Genomic DNA, 24,583 nt, shown 5'->3' on the forward strand with positions numbered 1-24,583 from the left:
TTTCTCCCCTACCTGACATTCCCCTGCTTGTGCTCTTTCTCTTTTTCTCTGTCAAATAAATAAATAAAAATCTTAACACATTTCCACCCACTCTCTTGGGAGGACCAAAATAGAGGCAGGAGCATGGGTGCAGTGGCACAAGGAGGCCACCTGCCCTGTATCTCGGGCCCCAGATCGATGGGACGGCAGAGGTGGTGGAGCTTCATGGGGCACCCTTACCCTGGAAGCTTCCAGGGTCCACGGGCTGTCTCCCCCGTGCCTGTCCACGTGTGCCCGACCCCACCAAGTGCAGCGCTGCTCCTCTCTGGGCATAACATACGTGAGGCGAGGATGGTGCACTCACCTTCTGAGTGACCAGACAGAAGACCTGAATGCTGTGCTTTTGGGTCAAAGTGAGTCACTGGCTTCACGAAAGTTCTACTCATGCAAACAGGAAGAAAGCACCATTAATATGCATAGCAATTAATATAAATTTTAGTGTGTAGTTCCTGAATCCCACCAAAGTGTCTCTATCACAATCAGTGTTTATCTTGGGCCATTGGAAGTCGGAATGACTGCACCCCAGTCAGGGTATCAGGTGAGCAGGGCGGCCAGAGAGACCCCATGCTTCTGGAAGCTTCTGACTCTGCACCTGGGGTTCACTGCAACTGCACAGCAAAGACACCGGCCAGCACTCAGCAATCTGGGCATCAAGGTTAAAAAAACAAACAAACAAACACAAAAAAACCACCTGTTCGATCGTTGTACTTTTTGAAAATATAAAATCCAATCATCAGCCAACACTGATGGGATATGTTTGTTGACTGTTCATACAGGATATGAAAACACCCCATGATTTTTAATGAAGTGAAGCCCTTTTCCTTTCCAAACTTCTGGATTTCACTTCCATTTCAAAGGAACAATTGAGAGGCACCAATTTAGAATTCAACACTGTATTTATTAGAGTGTTTTTATTAACAAACTTTCACTAGAAAGTTCTGAGTGTGTCAGTGCAGGGGGCACACTGGCTTCACACTCCAGCATCTGATGGCCTGCACACCCGCACGTCACCCGGACCCCTCGGCCACAGCTCTGGGGGTCATTAGGGCAGCACCGGGCGTCCCCTGTGCAGTGGTTAAACATGGGTTTTGGTTCATTCTGATTTAAATATTCGGAGTCCTGTGACAGGCATGGCTCAGCTTTCCTTTCTGCCTCATCTGCCGGACTCCCCGGACCCAAGCCCTTGTTCCTGGCCCCTCTGCTGCCCTCCATGTTCCTGAGGTCTCTGTCTCTGGAGAGTCCCCTTTGGCTGTTCTCGGGATCACAGCTGGGTTTTTGTAAAGACCCGGGGCTTCTGTGGACAAAGGATGGAGGCTCTGCGGTCTGTGGACTGGGCTCCTCTGTGCCCTGGACACCATGGACATTGGTCTTGCCGACTTTCTCCTGGACCTGCACATGCTGCGCCGGGTGGATAAAGAGGCCTGTGGGCAGGGGGGTCTGCACTCCCAGCTGTCGGGCTCTGCCCTGCAGGCAGGGGCAGTGGCGGATGTGTGGGACAGCGCATACAAAGCCTTCGGGGGCTTTCTGCACGTGCACAAAGCTGCTAGCGGCAGTGCATCGGGGGCACAGGCCATCGCCCGCCTGTGCGCAAGCATGTGGGCTGGGGCTCAAGTGTCTGTAGGCGCTTGGGCAACGACACCGCTGATTCAGAGAGAAGAAGTGACACAGGGTGTGCTGCTCGAGAGCGGGCGGGAAGGAGACGGGGCTGGTTTCCTGTTTGGAGCTCGGACTGTAAGCGGCTTGCACAGGCAGCCCCAAACTCTTGGCCTGGCTGCTGAAATACTCGGAGCAGATGTGGGTCTCCTCATAAGCTGCCTTATCAGACGTGGAGCAGCTGTGGGATGCCAGGGGCTCTAACTCATAAAACTCCTGCTCCATGTCAGATTTCTGGGCTCTGGGGTCAAACTGATAATCACTCATGGCACGTGCTTTACTCTGTCCCTTGTCAGCAGGGGTCGCGGACAGGGCATGAGAGAATGCACTGCACTGCAGCTTCCTGGGCAGCGGAATCTGCCCACAGGTGCCCTGTGGCCCGAGGCAGCGGCACATGCACTGGAAAAAGAAGGTGGCAAAGGCCCAGCTGATGCACATGATGAGCATCATAAAGGTGCCCAGCTGGGTGTATGCCAGAACTGTGGATGGCATCATCATGGCCCCCGCCACAAAGGTGGTCAGCGCAGCCATAGCAATGGCAGAGCCCATGCGGCTCAGCGAGAAGATCACCTTCCCCTCCCGGTCGGCATCTGGGGCCAGGCGGTAAGCGACCCCGTAGTGGACAGCAAAATCAACGGATAGGCCAACAGCCACCGAGATGATGACAGACTCCAGGACGTTCAGCTCCCAGCCCAGCAGGACAAGAGAGCCAACAGTGACGAATATGGTCCCGGCAATGGAGATGATGGCATACAGGCTAATGATGACATTCCAGGTGGTGAGCAGCATGACGCTGAAGGCCACAGCCACGGAGAGCCCCATGGCAATGAGAGTGCCATCGGAGAGGCTGTCCTGGAGGTCATAGAACTCCAGGTTGCTGACGAACCAGCCATTGCTGAGGCCCTCGGGGGCCGAGCTGAGCTCCCGGGAGATCCACGCGTCCACCTCCTTGTAGAACTGGTGCATCTTCTCATAGGCCAGTGTGAAGAGGTAGGTGCTCTGGAACTCCAGCACGACCGCCCGGATGGTATCGTTGACATCGAACCGTGGCCCCGGGGTCTTGCTGTCCAGATGGTAGCCGGTACTTCTCTCCAGCTCCATTATGGCCCTCTTGATGCACAGCTCGAAGATCTCCTGTTTGTAGGGGAAGCTCCAGCGCCGGCAGCACAGGTACAGGGCAGGCTCATCACAGTCCTGGTTCTCCATCCACTGCTTGAATGTCTCAATGAAGCAGCTGGTGAAGTCCTGCTCCTCCGTCTGGTAGAAGAAAGTCTGGTTTCTCAGCTTCTGACAGAAGTGCAGGATCCAGACCTGGGAAGCTGGGCTTGCGATGTTAAAGCTGCCATCCAGCACCAGCTTCCCCTTACTCTTGGGGTTCAGAGGGTCTCCGTTGTCTTCTGGGGACACGCCCCAGACCACAGTGATGGGCATGTGCAGCTCCTCCCCACGGTGGACACGCTCAAACATGAAGAGCTTCTTGTACTCGGCATCGTAGCGCTCAAAGGGATGGGAGGGCCTGAAGAGCTGAAACTCAGACAGCTCCAGGGATGGCAGCTTCATCTTGGGGTTCACACACACAACATAGGCCCCGCCCACGGTCAGGGCCAGGAACCACAGCAGCCAAAGGTAGCGGAACTTAATGACGATGCATGGCAACACCTTCTCAAAAAAAATGCGTGAGGCTTCTGAAATAGCTAACAGCACCCTGTGGCATGTCCGGCGGGCCACTGTCCAGCAGCTCTTGCCCTCAAAGACCTGCTGAGGTGGCTTCTTGAAGCAGCCGAACATGTTGAGGAGGTAGCGCTCGTGCAGGACGACGACGGCTGGGAGCCACGTGACCATCAGCACATAGTTCACCAGGATGGCAGTCCCCGCGTACACACCAAAGCAGCGGATGGCAGTGATGTTGCTTACATAGTTGGCGTAGAAGGCGGCGGCTGTGGTGAAGCTGGTGACAAACATGGACAGTGCCGCGTGCTGCAGAGTGATGCCCACTGTTTCCGTAGTCGCTGCGTGCGGCCGGTCGAACTTGGTGTAGCTCCACACGTCACATAGGACAAATGCATCGTCTGCACCAATTCCAACCAGAATAACAAGCGCGGTGAGGTTCATGAAAGGGAAGAACTCGAAGTTGAACACCACACGGTAGAGGAAATAGGAGACGATGAGGGAGCTGATGACGGCAAACATGGTCATCAGTGTGATGAACAGGGACCTGGTGTAGGCGCACATGACCAGGAGGACCAGCAGGACCGCAATGGCCGGGTAGGTGGTGTCCGTCAGCAGGTAGTCCTGGAACAGGCTGTGTTTGATGCCGAACTCAATGCCTGCCACAGTGGTAACACCGTCCGAGCCATTCCAGTGCTCGAAGTTGTCCAGGTAGATGTCCATCATGCTCTCCCCCTTCTCTGTGGGAGAAAAGAGCATGCTGTACTTAAGAGCCGGCACGGCGGGGCTGGCTGCCTGCGCGGTTAGGAAGTCCTTGTCCACCAGGTAGTGCAGGATCTGGTAGACTGCGTTGTACTTGGTGCATTTGCGAGGCACACCCGTGCACTTGAGCTGCCCCTTTCTCCTGGCGCCCGCGTCCCAGCAGTCGGGCTCCAGGGTGCCGTTGTGGTAATGCTTGGCACATGCGCGCACCAGCTTCAGGGTGTGAGACACGTCTCGCTCCACGATCTTCTGGCAGGACGACCTGTTGTTGAGGATGGCGATGTAGTTCCCCAGTGTCCAGCTGGGGCAGCAGGATGCGGCCGTGGTCCTCTGGCACAGGTCACCGAACTGCGGGTGGGATCTAATCTGCAGAGGGAGACATGCGGAGACCGGAGTTTACAAACGCTTCACCCAGAGGCCTGAATTAAAGCGGCCTTGAGGAGCAGGTTAAATAGCTATCCTCCTAGTTAGGTGTCAGTTGGGAACAGGCAGCCGTCCCCCAGACCCGCTGGAGGCTTCCCTCCAGACAGCAAACTGCTCAGCGTGCAGGGGCCCAATGCTGGCTTGGTTTTAAGGAGAGCACAGCAGTAGTAGCTCTTTAGGAAATAGGCCTTTTCCAAGTTACTTTAAAAGGCAATGAAAAGGACAGGCCGTGGGCTCACGTATGGAAACTACAGGATTAATTTAAGAGAACCGTTGTCCAACTGATGGAGGAAACAGATTGGTGGCTTTGTCTAAAACTTCTGGTTATCGGCATGAAATTTTTGGTGACAAAGGTAATGTATCTCAACCAACTTAGATGGAGGCAAAGATGATATTCCCCCAGAAAGCTATCAGTGAGCCCCCAGGTGACATGGTGAGAACTGATGTCAGGGGTGCACGAGAGACCAGGGGTGAAATGGTTTCCTGAGAAATGAGCAGAACAGGGCAAGGGTCCTAAATTACAACAGTTTGCATATCTGATTAACAAAATACTTAGGCAGGAGTTGATTTCTTCCACTTCCTTCAAAACTTATTGGAGCTGGCTGAAACTCTCTGGGTTTTGGTGATGTGGGATCTGCTGCGTGGTCGCTGTAGGATGGCTCTGGGTCTGGTGTGGACAGTGCCTTTCTTACAGCTGTTCCTGGAGGCCTTTCTTCTCTGGCTGCTCTTGTTACAGCAAACTGAAAAACGACTCCAATGCCAAGGGTGGGGTTGCTGGAATATGGTGGAGCCTTCACAATTTGGTACAAATCTGTAACTGTGAGAGCGGCCCCTTTCCTGAGGTTGAGTTTAGGAACTACATCCAGAGCTTTTCTGTAGAAAGCAATCACTCATTTCTATTTACCGAAGGCTGCTCCAGGGAGGAGACTCCAAAGTTCAGAAAGGGCATGAGTGTGTTTCCTCTGCCGTGATTAAACTACTCTCTACCTTTATTAAAGCTAACTCTATCAATCATAGGGATCATTGGCACAAATAGTCTTGGGAACTTAGAATGATCCCAGAACCCTGTTCCCAGTACTCCTCGAAGGCCGGGCTGACAAGCCGCTTCGGTGGTACCAGTCCTGGGGGCGGGTACAGAGGACAAAACACTGCCCATGTACCCCAAGTGTTGGAGCTGGGTGACCCCCCAGGGGGAGTCATTATACTAGTCTACCTCTGCATACATTTAAAAATTTCCATAATAAAGCATTTTAAAAGGGCACGCTTTCAAAGGTAAAGACAGATGAGCCAAAAGGGTTATTATTCAAGTATACTAAAATGTTTACTTTAACAAAGGCTTGATTTTCAGCTCATTTCTAAAGAGCAATAATTATTCGACATTCTATAACACAGGATGATTAATATTTAATTAAATTTAAAATAAATGTATTATATATTATTTAAAATAATTTATTTAATTTTAAAATAAAATTAATAAAAATATTCACACATGCTAAGTCGGGGGAAACGGAACCACCTAATAATAAGTAACAGAAAACCCTGGGATAGCACCGTTCTGGGTTTTGTGGCAGATAAGCAGTTCCCATCCCACAAATAAGTATCACATAAGTCCCTAGAGTCAGCCTGGTGAGTGAGAAGAAAGGGGATACAGCCTCAGCACTGGACAGTCTCAGAAGGAGGAAAATGATCGCATCTGTTACAAAGCCTGCCACCAGCTTCACACCTGTAGTTGCTTGAAGAACCAAATGTTAATGGTAAAGGGAACAGGGTTGCCAGCCAAAGCCTGGAAAGAAATGACTTCGAATAACCTTTTCAAATAGTGGCAGGGTTTGCATATGAGCATGACCAAAGATTAAAAAGTTAGACAAGATAAATGCAGACCAAAGGCATATCAAAACTAGAATCTAGTGAGCCACTGAGCACCAGTCCTCCAGTTCACAGGTATAGTTGGTTGATGGACAACCTTCCACACAGTCCTCGAGGACTCTGCCAGAGTGGAATAAGGACAAGGATAAAGAGACAAGGACAAGGACAAGAGAAACAAGGACAGAGAAAAGATGCTGTGACTGATACTTTTTACCCTGAGCTGGGTGACAACACCCTGAATCTAACGGAAGAGAGCCCCAGAGACTGTGTAGGCTCCCATGGAGGAAAACCCTGTATTGTCATCCATCCATCCACCCACCCATCATCCATCCATCCATCCACCATCCACCATCCATCCACCCATCCATCCACCATCCACCCCCATCCATCCATCCACCCATCCACCATCCACCCATCCACCAATCCACCATCCATCCATTCACCTATCCACCCATCCATCCACCATCTACCATCCAACCATTCACCCACCAACCATCCATCTATCCACCATCCATCCATCTCCCCACCCACCATCCAACCATCCATCCATCCATCCACTATCCATCCATCCAGCATTCATCCCTCCATCCTTCCATCCTCACATCCATTCATCCATTCATCTATCCTAAAGAGAAAACAGAATTTACTGGGCACCTACACACAAAGAAGGGCAGGAGGGTACAGAGGTTCTTGCCCCGGAGCTGCTCACAGTGACAGAGAGAAATCAGGATTCAGCGTGGAAAGGAGCATACTGTGTGTCAGGGTCTGTGCGAACCTGCAGGGGGGTGCCCAAGTCTTTGGGTGATGGGATGGCAACACCAGCCTGGGGTACGCGCCTGGGGTGGTGAGACACTCCGGCATTTGTTACATCACGGGGCTGGAAGAGGCTGCCAGCGGGCACATCCTCACACAAAAGGTGTACTTTCTGCTACATTGTTGCAAAAGAGATATCACTGGAGTGATTTCAACATCTTTTAAGTTATCAAACTAAGAACAGCTAGCGGGAGTAATTTCTTGTAGCTCATGAGAAAGTAGCCGCTGCCATTCTAGTCAGTCACAGATTGGCTGTTTTTGGGAACTGTCTTGTTGCTGTGGTTATAACATCTGTGTACACATCTGTTGCCTGACCACAGCAGGGGTGAAGTTGATTTAGAAGCAGGGGGAAGCAAGAAAAGAGAGAAAAAGAAGAAACCAGCAGTTTTAAATGACACCTTAACTTTTAAAACTACTGGCAAAGTTGGCGAAAGTTGTAAAAGGCCGAGAACAGAGTGAGAATAAAGTATGTGCCCTACCATGGGTCCCATCCACTCTCCTCTCATGTGGCAAAACCCTCTTGTACTAAAGTTCAAGGGACCCAGGGGCCCCCCAACCCTCTTGATGAGCCTGATGTGCTACCTACTGCACTAACGAGGCACCTTCCCCAGCCCTCTTTAAAACAAGCATCAGGAGGCCCATTTTCTGGGGTCCACTAAGCTTCAGGGGGTCTCCTGTGTCCATAAAGCCTATGCAGTGAACAGGGTGGCAGGCACTAACTTTTGAATCTCCTCTTCAAAGCTGCTCCTCGAGTTCTAACTTCTATGAAGCACAAAGACTGAGGAATAGGGAGAAGGGTTTCTAGCAGAGTCAAGATCTGAGAACCGCACTCTGGCTACTGATGGAGGTCTGCCAGCACATCCCTGGGGAGGGAGATCTGGGCAGTCGGCTGAGCCTCCTGAGGACACAAGCATTCTCTGAGGAGGCACTCTGGAAACCAAAGCCCACTGGAACCATTAACTGAAATAGACTCAGGTTGGGAGTTCCACGTGCCGTAAACACAAGCAGGTGAAAATGGCCACATCTGGCCTGAGACGCCGTGCCAATCGCCAGCTGCAGGTAAGCTCCTCTGCTTGGTATCACTTGCTGTGTGTCCCATCCACTGATGGTGGCTGATGGCTATGACATCGGGGAGGGGAAGGGATGGCCCAGGTTGACCAGTAGCCTGGGGACACAGCTTGCTTGTGTCACCACCAAGCTAGACAGCACTCTGTAAAGGCTCTCGAGCTGGGAGACCTGGAATGGGTCCAGTAATAATCTGCAGGCTGAACTGCTATGCATCAGTTGTCACTTAGGGTGTCACGGGACACATTAACTCCTTTGTCAGAAGGTTATCGCTGGGCACTTGCTGCAGAGGCGAAGACTTGAATAGAAAGGTGTATGCAATTGGTAAAACAGTATTTAACGAGTAAAATGATAACCTGCTCTGTGAGGCAGAATTATGGGGCCCTAACCCTCTGTTTATTCATTTGTTGTGGGTCTGTAACTGGCTTGACCATTCGGGCAGACACATTTTGGGTCTGTTCCTCAACTTTTCAGAAGAGGACTGGGTGCCCGTCGTGTTCCCGCCAGGAATCACACACTCAAACTCAGGGCCTTCAGTGCTGACTCTGAGTCCACAGAGGGAAATGCTCAGACAAGGGGCACACTGCTCCCTCCAGTCCATACATTTTGCAAATGCAATCAAGTCAGACCATTGGGAAGCCACACACTTAGACTTCATTGTTTCAATTTCTTACAGAAATACCTTTTGCCATAAGTTCTCCTGTGACCAGCCTGAGACGTGGCTCAGAAATCAGCTCAGCTTCATGACTGCACATCTCTTGAACATGCTGTTAACTAAGAACTTTGTGCATGACGTCACATTTCTTCTGCGGGGGGACATGGAGATCATGCCCCCTCCCCCTCGTTAGGACAGGGAAAACCAGTCTTCTTCTAAAACTGCAGGTTGTTGCCCTCTTTGTGACTTTTTTCACCAACTGCGAATTCCACTTTGCTCTGGTGGCCAGGGAGGGACGGGACAGGTGAGCAGCCACCACGAGTGAGCGTGGGGGACTGTGGGCACATATCGCTGCATAGAAGTCACATGTGTGGCTTTACCTTTTCCTCCCATGGTTTTTTCTTCAATTTAGCCATTTTGCCTTCTCTGTAGTCCTTCCTATAAGCCACCTACTCATGCTGATTTTTATCATCTGATAGCATCTGATACATATTCACATGTGTACGAAATAATGTCCTGCTTCCATTCATGAAAGTGTCCAAAGTGTCCACAGTGCTCATGGGCTTGAGAGTTGCTGGGTCCATGCAGAGCCCAGCAGCACTCACAATCAGGCTGTTGCTCATTCGAGGCCACGAGGACTCTTTAAATCCTTTTATTTGCTTGTGTTCTGAATGGAGAAGTGTATGCTGAGGTTAAGAGGTGGATGGGGATTTGAACCCAGCCTTGAGTCTCTTTCCTGCCATGCATCACGTGCAGAAGACAACCACCCCTTTTCCCTTGTCTTGTTGTATCCTGTATGCTATTTTCCACTCAGAGGATCCTCAATTCATAGCAACATCCCGAGGACTACATGAAATAACCCCGTCAAGTGTTTGAGACACACCCTGACAAATTCAAATTCAACAATACCCAACACCCAGCAGCTACTGATCAGCTGTGTGGATCCGGTGGCCTGAGAGCCTTTGGGGGAGAGAAGGTCTAAAGGTCAACAGCAAAGGTAGGGAATCAAGGCCTAGAAGGTATGGAGTTCCTGAATCATTCTGTTGAGTGTGGTCAGCATGTCACCGTCTGTGAAGTCGCATCACAAGTGCCAAGGTCAGAGGCTGACGACGGGGAGGGGTGAGAATGCCGAGCAGAAAGTCCTGCAGATGAAAACTGACCAGTGGTTAAGAACCTCGGTTTGTGTGGAGAGGTTGGTGACTTTGGCCTGTTTGAACTGGACAGAGAAAATATGGTGCTCACGGAAAATCCTAATAGCTGGGCCAGCAGACAACACGGAGTCTTTCAGAATGAGGAATAAAGTCGGGAGGTCTGGGACCCAAGGGGGGAGCCCAGCCTATTTCCTCGAGAAGCCCTGTGGCCAGCCCAGGGCCCTGCACCAGGGGTCAGTCTAGCTCTCAGGTGGGCATGTGATGACACTTCCTGCTAATAGTGAGTGTCCGCATTAGAGTTACACTAGGCATACAACCAGCTCCTCTTTTGCCTGGTTCCTGAGCTTGGGTAGGTGCAGCAGTGACAGCAGACAGCAAGCTCTCCTGGGAGAATCCACCTCTGAGCACACGGACACGGAACTGACACCTTATCCAGGTCTGGAGGCTGATGTCACAGTTTCTGGGGCTGATGTCTTCTGGCTCCAGAGACTGAGGACAGACGGCTTTTTGTTTTGAATCCTCTGTCTTCAAGATATTCAGCCCAGAGGACAATCTGGGCTGGATTCCTCATCATTTACAGAGTCACCTACACCCCTGGATGTCCTTTTTCCCAGCCTGGGCCCTAAATCTGCCCCAGATACCCACTGTTGCCACTGGTTGCTCACTGTGGAGTGGAGATGCTGACAGTGGCCTCAGGAGGAGACACAGCAACTAGCTTTGGAGAGACAGCACCCAAGAGAAGAAAAGACCAAGTCTGAGCTGCGAGATGGGGCAGTGGCAAGGAAAGTGCTCTTTGCTGAAGACGGCGGCAGGCATCAAAGATGGGGCCAGGTGGAGGCGCTCAGATCCTGGGGTCTACAAGCATGCGAGCTGGCCTCGGGCATGTGGTCCCCAGGAGTAAGGCCTAAGTAAGTACTGTCATTCCACAAGTCACTGGGGTCAGCAAGGAACAGACTGGCAAAAATATAACCTTATTTTTTCTCAACACATTTCAGTTTTTCTTTACATACCCTTGAATTATCTACATTGCACATTGATTTAATGGCAGGTAAATTCCATAGTGTCTCCCCTCCAGCTGAAGTAAATACTACTCTGGAATATCGGTCACCTGGTGACATGAAAAAGAAAAGAAAAAGGTTTATAATTGTCCATTTTTTCATCAGATTCAGCATTCAGGAGCAACTCAGAGTGGGGAAGCAGTGGGACAAGTCATTAACAGCAGGGAGTCTTTCCTTGATAAATTCCAGGAGGAAAAAAAATAAAGCAATGCTATAATATTGTTTCTGCTCACAGCCTTTGTCTACTCACAACATCTGAAAACTCGTAGGCATTATATAACAGATCCATTTCTGATCAGACTGTGATTAGGAACAGTAATCTGTAAGAACTCTCAGCACAAAATTAACTGAATGTCTCCCTCTTAATTTTGAAACATGTCACCAGAATGGGGTATAAAACCCAAGAAGGATCCATTAGGGGATATCAAGAGTGGATGTTCCCTTGGGCAGCTAACCAGGGAGGAAAAAGCTGGTAATCGTTTTAAAAGCACTAAAAACAGTCAACCGGATATCAAACGATGGCCAGGTTTGCAGACATATTCCACGTTCTGGCTGGGTCCATGGTCTCTCTGGGCCACCAGAGTCTAGAATAAATACTGTGATAATCACACTAACACAGGCCGGCGGTGGGACGGGCAAACCCAGCCCTGAGGTCAGAAGCGGTGGAACCAGGTCCTGCCTTGCCCCAGCTCTGGAGATGAGTGGCTCCTCTGAACCCTCGTCTCTTGTTTGAAAGCACATCTCTCTCAAACAGGTGTGAGAACTAAAGGAAAAACAGCGGGTCAGTTAGTGCTGTTTCTGCTCCTTCTGCCATTAGAAGGACTTCATATGCTAAAACAGAGTGAACTCAACTTTCTGTTATCTAAAATGCCTAATAGTGATGACAAAGAAAACCAATCTGCAAATTTATGAATAAAGCTTTATTACGTGAGCTTTTATTCATGATTATGAAGTTTTCTTTTATAAACCATTTTCTTCACTAAATGGCCATTATCTATGTTGACTGATTTCGAAGAGTGAAACAAACCCATGCAAACAAAGGACAGAATTCTCCCTAATTTCCTACTTTCATCTCTCAGTTACTATACAGTGAAACAGACCCTCAGCTAGCTCTAGAAACATCAGGAGTTCCAGTGAGGTCCTCTAACGAGACAGAAAAATACACACTTTAGGGGGATTTTCAACAACAATTTTAAAAAGCTGCATTAAAAAAAGCACTGGTAGGAAGATTCACTGACAGAGAGGCTGCAGTTCCTCACGCCTGCTCTCCGTGGCTAAGCAGCCCGCTCCCCATGCACCGGTGTCCCTGAGGATGTACTCTATGCCACAGCAGATGCTGGTTAGTCAATCTGTTGCCAGTGCCTGGAAACGTAGCGATGCTACATTAAAATCTGGATTCCTGACGTCAGGGAAGTTCTTATATATCCGGGCCCTCATTCCTGCAAGGCCACATTCAGTGGAGCTAGGTGGCAGCAATTTGCGCTCCATAACAAGATGTCATATCCCACTGTCTGATGCATTCACGTGACAGGCTGGCCCCTGAGGCATTCCAACTGTGGGCCTCTGGACCATATTCTGTTCATCTTTCTATCTCTAATGCCTAAGGCACAGAGAAGGCTTTTATATATGCTTTCTGAATGAAAACAAAACTCAAGTATATTTCTGATAATATAGTAGATTATTTTAGAGTTTGATCCAAAAATATGTACTTGTTATCTCACTGAGAATATTTTTTTAAAAATTTAATAAATTTAAATGATAAGAAGTTTGGTGCAAGGTCAAGTTTTTTTGGATATTTTTTATCTTCCTTAAAACTGAATCTAACTCAATACTCTCATTAATTATAGGTAAATAAATTCAGAGGAGTGGTTGACTGACCTTGAGAAGAAAAACTAACAGCTAATATCTGTGTCAGTGCCCAGCATCTCCACCCACCAGTCTTGAGTTACTCATGCTCCATCTCGAGTACAAGGAGCCCCAAGGGGCTGTTCACCTAGGATGCCACTCACTCGGAACATCGCAGAAAAAGCTGTCTTTGTGGAAGTTCCAGTCAACTTCTCTTTTCTCTCTTTCATAGTGATCATCTGACCATCTATCATCCCGATGGCTGAAATGGAACAACAATGTGATCTTCAATAAAGCACTTGTGACAGCACAGGGAATGTAGTCAACAATGTCGTAATAGCATTGCATGGTGGCAGACGGAGGCGAGCACGGTGTAGGGCGCAGACTTGTTGAGTTGCTCTTATATATTCGAAGCTAAACTATGTGTGTCCACCACAATGCAATCATAAAAATATAAAAATAAAGTACTAGTTTTTTAAGGCCAATAAGGATACCAGTAATGGTATACCACAGCCATGACCTAATTGAAATCAAAAGGACTGGGATGCCTGGGTGGCTCAGTCATTAGGTGTCTGCCTTTGGCTCAGGTTGTGATCCTAGGGTCCTGTGATAGAGTCTCGCATGGGGCTCCCCACTCAGTGGGAAGCCTGCTTCTCCCTCTCCCACTCCCCCTTCTTGTAATCCCTCTCTTACTGTCTCTCTCTCTGTGTGTCAAATAAATAAATAAAATCTTTAAAAAAAGAAATTAAAAGGATTAATATAAGCAACCAACATTTTCTCACTTCTGTAAAAGAAAAAAAAGCCAAGCCCTCTCTCTCTTTTTTTTTTTTACCTTAATACAACAAAATCTTAAAAGACAACAAAAATGTAAACCAATTCAGTGGCAAAGGGTTTTGAGCCACACACTGGCATTTAATCATCTTGCTTAGGCAATCCTTAACAGCGGAATTTATCAAGTAATGTTTTGGGTAAAAATTAATAAACGATTACCTTTTGGCTTGTTCATCTGCATATTTAAAAGGATAATTTGCTAATGTTGCTTTGTATCCTGTATTTTTCACCATGTTATTCCACGTGACCAATCTCTGGCCTATCGCAGTCCCTCTTGGCTCAAAACCCTGAGACAAAATATTACAAATTCCCATTAGTGCATTTCTTTTCAGGCTATGAATGGTTACAGCAGTTTGGGAAAGCAATGCTGGGGCAACACGTGGTTTTCAACAGAAACACAGACGCTCCTCGCAGCTGCCCCAGGAATGGACAGTACTGAGCAAGACGGCAGCTGCTGTTCACCATGACAAGGCAGTTTGGTTCTCTGGTGTGTGACCTGTCTCAGCAAAGAGAAATAACCATATCTGGGAGCTTCTCTTCCAAAATCATACCTAAGCAATTAGCAAATACTCACTTTGATGTTATAAAATAATTACGGTGTAATCGAATTATGACATGCACGTTAAGAGTGTTTTATGGGAACACTTACTTAAAAACAGACCCTGCTATCTCTTAGTAAAACTGAAATTTCTTTCACTTCTCGGAGGGGAGGGAAGAAAAAGAGACATTCAGTCTTAACGACTTTATGAAAATACTTTCATGGAATGCAGATTCTCCATTTTATTGCTTTTTAGCTTAAACATGGGAGCCAAGAAGCAAAATTTCCAGGTCTGTAATGGCGAGCAAGTTCCTTGACTTTTTAAGAACCTGAAAATAGGACGACAAGGGTTTACTTTTCAGAAAGAGAGCTGCATACTCCTCCTGATGGCTTGAGAAGGTTTTTAAAGAAACAGGATACTAAATTACATAATGTTACATTTTAAAATACTGAATTTCTTGAGATAACTGTGGGCTACAGCAATCCGATGGGCTAAATTGTCCTTACCAGCAGTGGATCAGAGAAGTCAGGAAGCTCGGGCACTAACACCCCAACCAAGGCACAGACGACGATGAACACAGTGCACATACCCAGCACCACCACGGGCCAGTCAGCTATCAGGGACGCGTAGCTGCAGAGCAGAGAGGAGCACACACGAGGCCACTTAGAAGCAATAGAGGCTTGCTGCCTGAGAGAGCAATGTGTTAAATCCTCCTTGTTCAGACCTAGTCCTAGAGTTTATCAATCAAAGATGCAGTGAGATGATAAGACAGACAGCATTTCACATCTATGTCTGTTCCTGGAGAGATCTCCAATCTACACCCTCACGTGGGGAGAGAACATACTGGAACCCAGGACCCATCCTCCTGCAGCCTCTTCTGGAACTTGTTTCACCATCCTTGTACTCTGGCAGTTCTCGGAGAACTCAGCCCACAAAGAGGCTCATGTATCCATCTTCAGAATAACCAAACCAAACCCAAAACTTCCCACAAATATGCCACTTTCCTTCCAGCTGGAACTATAACGAACATGTCAGCCTCAGTTCCAGGAGAGAGAGATACCTGTTTTCTGAATTCATTTAGTGTTGTATTGGCACCTGGACCAGCACCTTCTGGAAGGCGCCCTGTGAGTACCTGCCCCTTCCTTCACTCTCCAACCAACCTCAGCAGGGGGGTCTCGGTTTCCCTTCCCTGTCACCAACCCTGCCCCAGGTCGGAGTCATTTCTTCCAGGCGTCCCTCCCTTCTGTAAGATCCTGGGTTTTACTGTAGTGACACATGAAGATCTTGAAATGGGCTCTGTGCTGAACAGAAGTTGATGGAACAGAATTCTTCAAAAAATTCAAAAATGTATCTTGTCAACTTCAGGTTTCTTGAATTTTTATTAGAGAAAAAAGAAGAATTTCACTTGTGGACAATTACTTTCAAATCCTTGACAATGTTAGCTCACTTGACTGCTATGATGGCTGTTTCTGGCTTCTTACTTCTATGTGTCTGGGTTATTTCTTTAAAGTCAGACCACGGGTTTAATAAGACTGGAGGCTCTAAACCTCACTCAGAAAAGCTGCTGTTTGTCTCCAAGACAAGTTTTCTTGTGTTTCCATTCTGATCACGCAACACCACGGATCTGGCTTTCTGTGGGTATTGACTTCAAATGAAATTTTAACACGGAAATTAAAATACAGCATAATTCTGCTTTAAGGGAACACTCGCACAGGGATTTTTTAGTGTTGTTCTTCTCAAGGTCATCTCAGGAGCAGGAAGAATGATCGGTTGCACTTACCAGTGGCTCCTACGTGTCACAGGTATCACCTCACTTAATTCTCACAGCTTTTTGAGATGCGCTGCAGATCTGTGCTCTGAGTCACGGAGCTGGGCCAGCATGCTGACTACTGTTGGCAACACCGGACTACACATGTGAAAGGGCCTGAGAGAGAAGATTGTAACAGGCCTCATCTCAAGAAAACAAAATTCTCTACCTCTGTGTGATGGCAGATACAATGCAGACTTGCTGTGGTGAACGTTTCACAATACATACAAATACTGAGTTGCCATGTAGGGTGCCTGAAGCTAACATAATGCTCTATGTCAGTTGCAGCTCAATAACAAAGTCACAAATAGGAGCCCCAGCCTCTAGAGAGGGGCCTCCCAATCACCATGATATTGTCTCTTGCTCCAAACACGAGAGAAACAAAACACATCAGAACTAAGTCCACTTGCCACAAGAGTGTGCACCCCCAAATTCACATTTTACACTGAATATCTAATCCACACTAACAGTTCATTTCATGATGCAAAACCACCGAGATCCATAGGCCCCCAAGTCTGAGCATTACTCACAAGCCTGCAAATTCTGAATTTAACAACTCACTCTGGAAAAATTATGCCAGATAAGATGGACGATCCTTGGAACACAATTCTGAATGTAATGAAAACATATAAATCATGGAGGCTGATTTGGCTTGTTCAAAGGTACACACTGTTTCCAGAACACGCCCAGTGCTGATAGTCTCCCCGGACTCTGTTTCCTCCTCCGCCAAATGCAAACTCAGGATGAAAGCAACGAGTGTGGAAGCAATCTAGTCCTTTGTCAATAGCACCCTTGAGACTTTCTGTTCTTGGCTTCAGCCTTAACAAGAAAGAGTCCTTTACATTTTAGATCTTTAAAATATCAGCTCTGTGAAATGAAAATGGCCCCAGGCTTAGACAATTACTCCCTATACTTTGAATGGACCAATCTCCTTGCAAATGGACCGTAAATTCTGCGTTCTTACCTACAAACGCATTAACAGCAGAGGGCACTGGGCCCGGAAGTGCTTCGTTTTCTCTCCGTGGGTCAATTTCCCCAGATGACTTCTTGTTTTGTGTTCTTGAAAAGTCTGCACACACACACAACCTGAACACCCCTTTCAATTGTTGCTTTTCTTCCCTTGAGCACACTGGGGTTTGATTTTCCTGTCCTAGGAGGAAATCCATGTGTGTGCATGGATTGCACATGGAAACTTCATGGCATTAGTGATGGCTGTACGCTTCTTCCAAACCTGAGAGAGGCTTAGAGGCTCCAACTCCCTCCTCCTGCAGCACGTGTCTCACAGGCGAAGCTCTCCTGAGATACTGTTCACACTTTTTGGAGTCACCCCGCTGAGCACTGCGTGGGGGTACATCCACAAGGGTCTCTCCTCGATACCTCGTGACTGTTGCCTGCACTGGATATTGCTTAGCCATGGGGACCACGTGAGAAACACAAGTCACATGTACAATATGAAACCCAGACAATGTTGTAATACTAAGATAAAAATCTAATAAAGCAGGAAAACCAGAGAAGCAAGGAAATTAAATATGGCCTATAAATGTCACCGTTACATTTTTCACTAATCCCACTCCTGATGAGCCTGGGTTCAAGGCCTGTATGGTACCTAAGTAAAAAGAATAAAGTATTTGTGCATTATGTTTCTGAGAAATGAACCACATGTGTGGGAAAGATGTGTCAAAAGGCCCACTGCTTTGACTGTGATACCTCCTCCTGCTGTCATGTAGTCCTGTCCTGCTTGTGCCCACTCTCGTTCTGGAAACTTCCAGATGCTACCACAGCGTAACTACAGATGCCTTCGGCCTCTGTACATCAGCGTTTCCCAGCTGGTGATGGGGAGGAGCTCTCTGGGAGGCCCTGCAGGATGCTAAGTCCCAGAGAAGACACAGATTGGAGGCACTTGTCCCTTCTACAGGACAGGGACACATGTTGCAGCTGAGCTGGGGATCCATGCAGGTGTGCAGCTGGCTTCCTGGCTCAGGCTGTCACCCACATGGCAGTTTGCACGAGTATCCTGCTGCACGCTCAGAGATCCTGAAGTAACTGTCCCAACAAATTCATGAAGTGTCTTTCAGGGTTAACCTTTGCTTGGGGCCATGGTGTAGGGGCCAGTTCTAAATGGGCCATTTGTACCACAATGTGCCTCCACAGGGTATTTTCCTCTCTTAGCTCACAAAGCTGTTTTCCTCTGCCCTTCCTGGCTTCTCTAGAAACAGGCTCTCCTTTCTTCCTTCCCTATGAGCAGAAATCAGGGCTTCACACAGTGTGAGTGTCCTGGACCCAGGCCCCCCTTCCCGACTGAATACCCAACCCATAACCCCTTGCAGCCTGGTTGCGCTCTCTCAAACCTGCCAAAGCCAACGGACTAGTCCTCTTTTTGGTTTCCATTCGCCCTCAACTGAGCGGTATTTGACACTTCAGTTATTTAACACTTTCGCGGTATTTAACACTTTCTTCCTGAAAATTTCTTTTTCCTTGTTTTTCTTTTCCCTTCTATTTCTCTTAATCATTCCTTATTTCTCTTGTCCCTTAAGGGCAAGCATTTCAAAATGTTATTAATCATAGTTTTCCTAGTGACATCAGCTATCAGTTTAGTGGGAGGACTGACCGAAACTTGTGGAATTTCCCAGAAGAACATAGGATACAGAATTCTCTCTTTGTTTGGAAGTAACAAAGTCAATGCTGTTAGCGTCACAGAACAAGGGCACAGGTGTCAAGGAGTAAAAACATGGGAGATGCAAACCTCACCATTAAGGGACGCAGAACCTGATACAGAAAATCAGACTTTACAAGTACTTACAAAACCAAGTAAAGAAGTATGTGTTCTTAGAGGGATACAGATAAATATTTTGTGAATTCAACAGAGATTACTTTCAGCTAGTGCAAGGGAATCAGAAAAGGCTTTTTTGAAGAAGTTCTATTTGTATGTATAGGTACTGAAAAGAAGACATAAGGACCTGTAAAAATACCAATCTAATAAAAGAAAAAACACAAATGAATGTCCTCAAAATGCAAAACTCTTAGTCACTACAGAGGGCTCTATTATTTGTAGAAAAATGGAAATTCGTTTCCCAACATGCCATACATATTTAGTTCTATAACCTCTTCCTTGGATAAACACAGTCTATCCAGACAATGGATGGTTATTCAGCCTTTGGAAGGAAGGACATTCTGCCACTGCACAGATGAGCATGGAGGGCATCCTGCTGAGTGACATGGGCCAGTCCCAACAGGATAGAAACCATGGGGCTGCACTCATGGGAGGCATCAGTGGGGTCCATTTCATAGAGGTGGAAAGTAGACAGTGGCACCGGTGGCTGGGGGTGGGAGGAATGGACAGTGCTATTTAATGGGGGCAGAGTCTCTGCTCTGCAGGGCAAAGGCAGTTCTGGAGGTGACCATTGCCATGCCCCACAGTGACTTGAACTTGGGAGCCACAGAGCTGTGAACTTGCACACAGTTAAAACGGCAGATTTTATACTCTATTTTAGCACAATTTTTAAAAATAAGTAATTTTTAAATGGAAAGGGAATTTACAAATGAAAATTTATGTAGTAATTCTACTCAAAAGAGAGGATAAAGCTTTGGTCATCAGTGCTTCCCTAGCAGGTCAGTTTCAAAGATTTCATAGTCACCTACATCTGGAACCACCACCTACAAGCACATCACCAGGCTTTTTAAAAGAAACACCCATTTAACATTCTGCTTTTTGACTTAAAAGATAAAACTTCAAAATTTCCACATGAAAGAATACCTCCATTTTAATATGGTAACCACATTTTGGGGAAGAAACACAGACAACCTATCTGGAACAAAGGGCTACAAACTCAACTGCTGGCAGATGGGAGAACAGCGATTCTGTCCTTGGCAAGTAAGAAAAGAAGGAAGGGACCCATGGAAGGAGCCAATATAGATTGTTAAACACAAACAGAATCTAAAGACTAAACTTCTAACTTCAGGTCAAACTTCCTTTGGGAATGAGGATTTCTCAATCAGCCAAGTCAGAGGAAATGTACTTTTCCTTCATAAAAATATGAATGAGAAAGGCAGAAACAGCAGCAAAATGTGAACAAAGGATTGAAGAGAAAAGTATGCAACTAACTTCATCATTTAAGGAGATGATACAGCTTACTTTACCTTCTTGGTAATTTGAAAGGTCTGCACGGTCTGAAAAAAAAGCAGAGGAAAAGCAATCAGAAACAAGACATCATAACATGAAGGCTTTTTATGTGCACTTGGCATTGTGTGAAGGCACAAGGTGGAGATGCAGGTGGAGTCCCCACACACTGGGCGGAGGGAGGGGACGGGTAGGGAAGGGGGAGGGTGTCAGAGCAGCTGCCCAGGACGTGGACATATAAATGGATGACTTGACAACTGAATTAAATGACACAATTACATGAAAAGGCACAGCTGACATGCACAGGTTGGATAAGCACACTCGTCAGATGCTAGGGGCAGAGGTGTGTGGATGCCACGGACCTGAGGGCACAGTGGGAAGGAGCGACACCATGGCGTCAGTGAAGGGCTCAAAAGGGGCTTTCATTCAAAACAGCCACTACTCAAGAAGTTATGAGGAATATTTAATCTGGAGGGTAAATCTACCCAAAAAGCAAAACACCATATTTTCATTATAATTAAATATTCGTTTTTAAAGCTTTATTGAGATATAATTCATAAACCATTCAATTAGTCCATTGAAAGTGTACTGGTGGCTGGTGGCTTTTAGTGCCTCCACACCCTGGTTTTTAAAGAACATGCTACCTGAACACCAGTGATGAAGCTTCTCTTGAGCCTGAAGAGAAAACCACTTTTACAGAGCGGGAGAGTAAGGCACTGAACAAAGAAGCAAATCACTTGTATCTGAACCCTTAGTATTTTACTCACAGTGTTCAAATCATACATCCTTAAATGGCCTCCTGAACCCAACAGACTTTGTTGTCTCTAGGTCTAGAGTGACCCTCAGAGCCATGACTCTGGGACAGAGAAATGATAGTTTATTCTATAGGTTTTGGGTCGTAACAAATGTAAATTTTTTCTCTCCTCCTACTCACCCCCACTAGCTTCTTTTTTTAACAGATAAATTCATGGATCTATGACTAGTTTACTTCCTAGAGGCAGAAACACCCACAGACTCCTCACATTCTTTCTGCTTGAATAAAGACTTCATTTTGTGTGATATTTAGGGAAGTAGAGATGGTCAGATCCATTGTATAAGGAAAACGGGTCACCACCAAGATACCTCGTGGGAACACATGAAATCTTTGACACAACAAGTGGATGTGTGAAATGATATGACAACAGGCAGACACGAGACCCATCTGATTTCGCCATTGGTGATGGTTCTTTGGCTGCCTCTCACTACAGGGCACCTGCAGAGGAGGCCCGCAAGGCATTCCCTGCACTTCCATCCACTAGAAGCTCTCTTCTTCCATCTGTAAAATCCTTTCAATTTGCTTTTAATCTCTACCTAATACAACCTGCAGGATGAGTTTCATCTAATCTCAGTATTGCGTTGATAAATAACAATTCTAAAAACAAGCAAATCTAACCTTTATTACAGAGCAAAATAGTCTTTTTAAGAATTCATTCACCTTTAATACCACGTAAACTCACAGCCAAAACCAAACAAACAGAAATAATCTCAGATGGGAACACCTGCCTATTCTTTGGTTAGGTTTTAGCCTCTTTCAATGGGATAAAAAAAACCCAAAGCAGATGGCATTTGCTCGGTGACAGAGTCCCAGGGATGAGATTGGGTTGTGTGCCATTCCCAGAGGACCAGTTCCAGAATGCATTTCTGTACAAGTGGGTGACAAAAACATCATTATAGGCAAAGCTCCAATCTGTATAAGAAAGCACTTTGTAACTATGTCAGTTGGGCCCTGGCAATTAGGAGTAAGCTGCTGAGCACCTCACACCTGAGAACAAGAACAGTTGGGGACTGTGGCTCCAGGATCCCGATGGCAGTGAACTGTGCTGTGTGCACATCTCTCAGTCAAGGGCACAACTAAGGAGCCTGCAAAGTCCTCAGGAAGGGGGCACGGAGGTATGGAGTGGGGGTATCTCCATGATGGGGTTGAGGCAGATAGAGAGGCAAGGGAAGTCTTTAAAAAGGCAACAGAAAAAAAGAAGTATGAGAGGAAAGTTAACAAGAAAGGAAAAATGTGTAAAAGCTATAAATGGTGTTTTTGTTTCCCTTGTGTTTTCTCTCTTGTAACAATGTCTGGGGATAGAGTAGGAGATTGCAGGGTGAGGGAAAGGAGGTTAGGAAACCATAAACCTGCCACCCATCCATCTAGATTGCTCCTGTTGACAAAGTTCCAGAATTAATGTCACAACTTAGAAAGAGACAGTGTCAGGCTTCACAAATTCTAAGTCATTCTTTTTAGCGATTGGGAACATCAAAGCCATTGGGGAAAACTGCATTATTTATTTATATTTTTTCTTATTTATTTTTTAAGTTAAAGTGTAGCTGACACAGGCTGTGACGTTAGTGTCAGGCACGTGACACGCTGACGTGACAAGTGTGTGCGTTACGCTGCAGTCACATGAGTGTGGCTACCATCTGTCACTGCTCTTCACTGTGACAACAGCACTGACTGTGTTCCCGTGCTGTGCCGTCCCTCCTGGGACTTATTCATCCCATTCCTGGAAACCGGACTTCCCTCTCCCCATCGTCCATCCCTCACCTTCCTTCCCTCTGCAACCGGCTCTGTTTCTGCTCTTGTTTGTTTTGTGTTTTAGACTCCACATATGAATGAAATCATATGATAACTGCCTTTCTCTAGCTGACTGTGTCATTCAGCATAATACCCTTTGGTCTATCCATGTTGTTACAAATGGCAAGATTTCACCCTTTTTTTATAGCTAAGTAATATTCCAGGGTGTGTGTGTGTGTGTGTGTGTGTGTGTGTGTGTGCACACGCGCGTGCATACTGACATTTTCTTTTTTTAATTATTTTTTAAAATTGCAGTATTTTATTTATTTTTTTGAGTAATCTCCACACCCAATGTAGGGCTTGAACTGAGAACCCTGAGGTCAAGAGTCTTTAGAGTCATATGTCCTACCGACGGAACCAGCCAGGAGCCCCACTACCACATCTTCTTTATCCATTCATTACGTGATGGACACTTGAGCTCTTCTGTATGCTGGCTGCTGTAGATAATGCTGAGATAAACATGGTATGCATGTTTCCTTCCAAATCAGTGTTTTCATTTGCTTTGGATAAATGCCCAGCAGTGCCATTACTGGATTGTAGGGGAGCTCTATTTTGAACTTTCTGAGGAACTTCCATACTGTTTCCCACAGCGGCTGCACCAGTTTGCATTCCCACCAACAGTGCATGACGGCTCCCCTTTCTCCACATCCTGGCCAGCAACTGGTGTTCCTTGTGTTGTTGATTTTAGCAAGCCTGACAGGTGTGAGGTGATCGCTCACTGTGGTTTTGATTGGTATTGCCTTGATGACCAGTGATGTTGAGCATCTTCTCATGTTGGCCATTTGGATGTCTTCTTTGGAAAAAGGTCTATTCAGGTCCTCTGCCCCAATTTTTGGCTAAATTATTTGGGATTTTCTTGGTATTGTGTTGTGTAAGCTCTCCATACATTATGGATATTAAGCCCTTATTAAGCTTAATGATATTAATGGATATTAATATCCATTAATTATTATTAATAATTAAAATGGATATTAAGCCCTAATGGTATTAGATGTACCATTTGTGAATATCTTCTTCTGTTTAGTAGATGGCCTTGTCATTTTGTTGATGATTTCCTTTGCTGGCAAAGCTAAAAGGCAAAGCTAAAAAGGCAAAAGCTTTTTACTTTGGTGTAATGCTAATAGTTTACTTTTGCTTTTGTTTCTCTTGCCTCGGGAGACATATCTAGAAAAATGTTGCTAATGCTGATGTCAAAGAGTTTCCTGCTAATGATTTCTTTTAGGATTTTTATGGTTTCAGGTCTCACATTTAGGTCTGTAATCCATTTTGAGTTTATCTTTGTGTATGGTGTCAGAAAGTGGCCTAGTTTCATTCTTCCTCATGCAGCTGTCCAGTTTTCCCAACACCATTTGTTGAAGAGACTGTCTTTTCCGCATCAGATTTTCTTGTTTCTGTTGTCAAAGGCTAATTAACCGTTTAAGCCTGGGCTTACTTTTGGGTTCTCCACTCTGTTCCATTCCCTCTTTTTGAAAAAACTGAGGTATAACTAACATATAATATTAGTTTCAGGAGTACAAGCTTATGATCAATATTTGGATTCACTGCACAATGATCCTAAGTCTGGTTAACACTGACATAGCTTTGCATATTTCTGAAGAGTGAAAATGCTTTGAAGGAAATATACTTTCTGCTTCGTGGCTGTAGTCAAATTTAAGTAAGAAAGTGCCTAAAGTAGCATGTTCTTTTCTC

General features: G+C 46.4%; 1 protein-coding gene across 13 annotated transcripts in view; it reads right to left on the reverse strand.

The window, feature by feature from the left end:
- Positions 1-916: 916 nt before the first annotated feature.
- The window catches only part of DISP1 (dispatched RND transporter family member 1), a 170,524-nt gene continuing 146,857 nt past the window's right edge, over positions 917-24,583 (reverse strand). For 10 of the 13 annotated variants that reach the window (XM_032318853.1, XM_032318844.1, XM_032318845.1 and 7 more), the window contains 6 exons: positions 20,313-20,342; positions 14,875-14,998; positions 13,989-14,116; positions 13,163-13,260; positions 11,106-11,203; positions 917-4,488 (listed from right to left, as the gene is read on the reverse strand). In XM_032318853.1, coding sequence (XP_032174744.1) covers positions 940-4,488; positions 11,106-11,203; positions 13,163-13,260; positions 13,989-14,116; positions 14,875-14,998; positions 20,313-20,342 — 4,027 coding nt within the window. In that variant the 3' untranslated portion in view covers positions 917-939. Of the gene's footprint in view, positions 4,489-11,105; positions 11,204-13,162; positions 13,261-13,988; positions 14,117-14,874; positions 14,999-20,312; positions 20,343-24,583 lie in introns of those variants that run through there. The other 3 variants (XM_032318856.1, XM_032318857.1, XM_032318855.1) reach the window with 3 other exon arrangements.

This window comes from Mustela erminea, chromosome 17, assembly GCF_009829155.1.
Source record: "Mustela erminea isolate mMusErm1 chromosome 17, mMusErm1.Pri, whole genome shotgun sequence".
Taxonomy (NCBI): domain Eukaryota; kingdom Metazoa; phylum Chordata; class Mammalia; order Carnivora; family Mustelidae; genus Mustela; species Mustela erminea.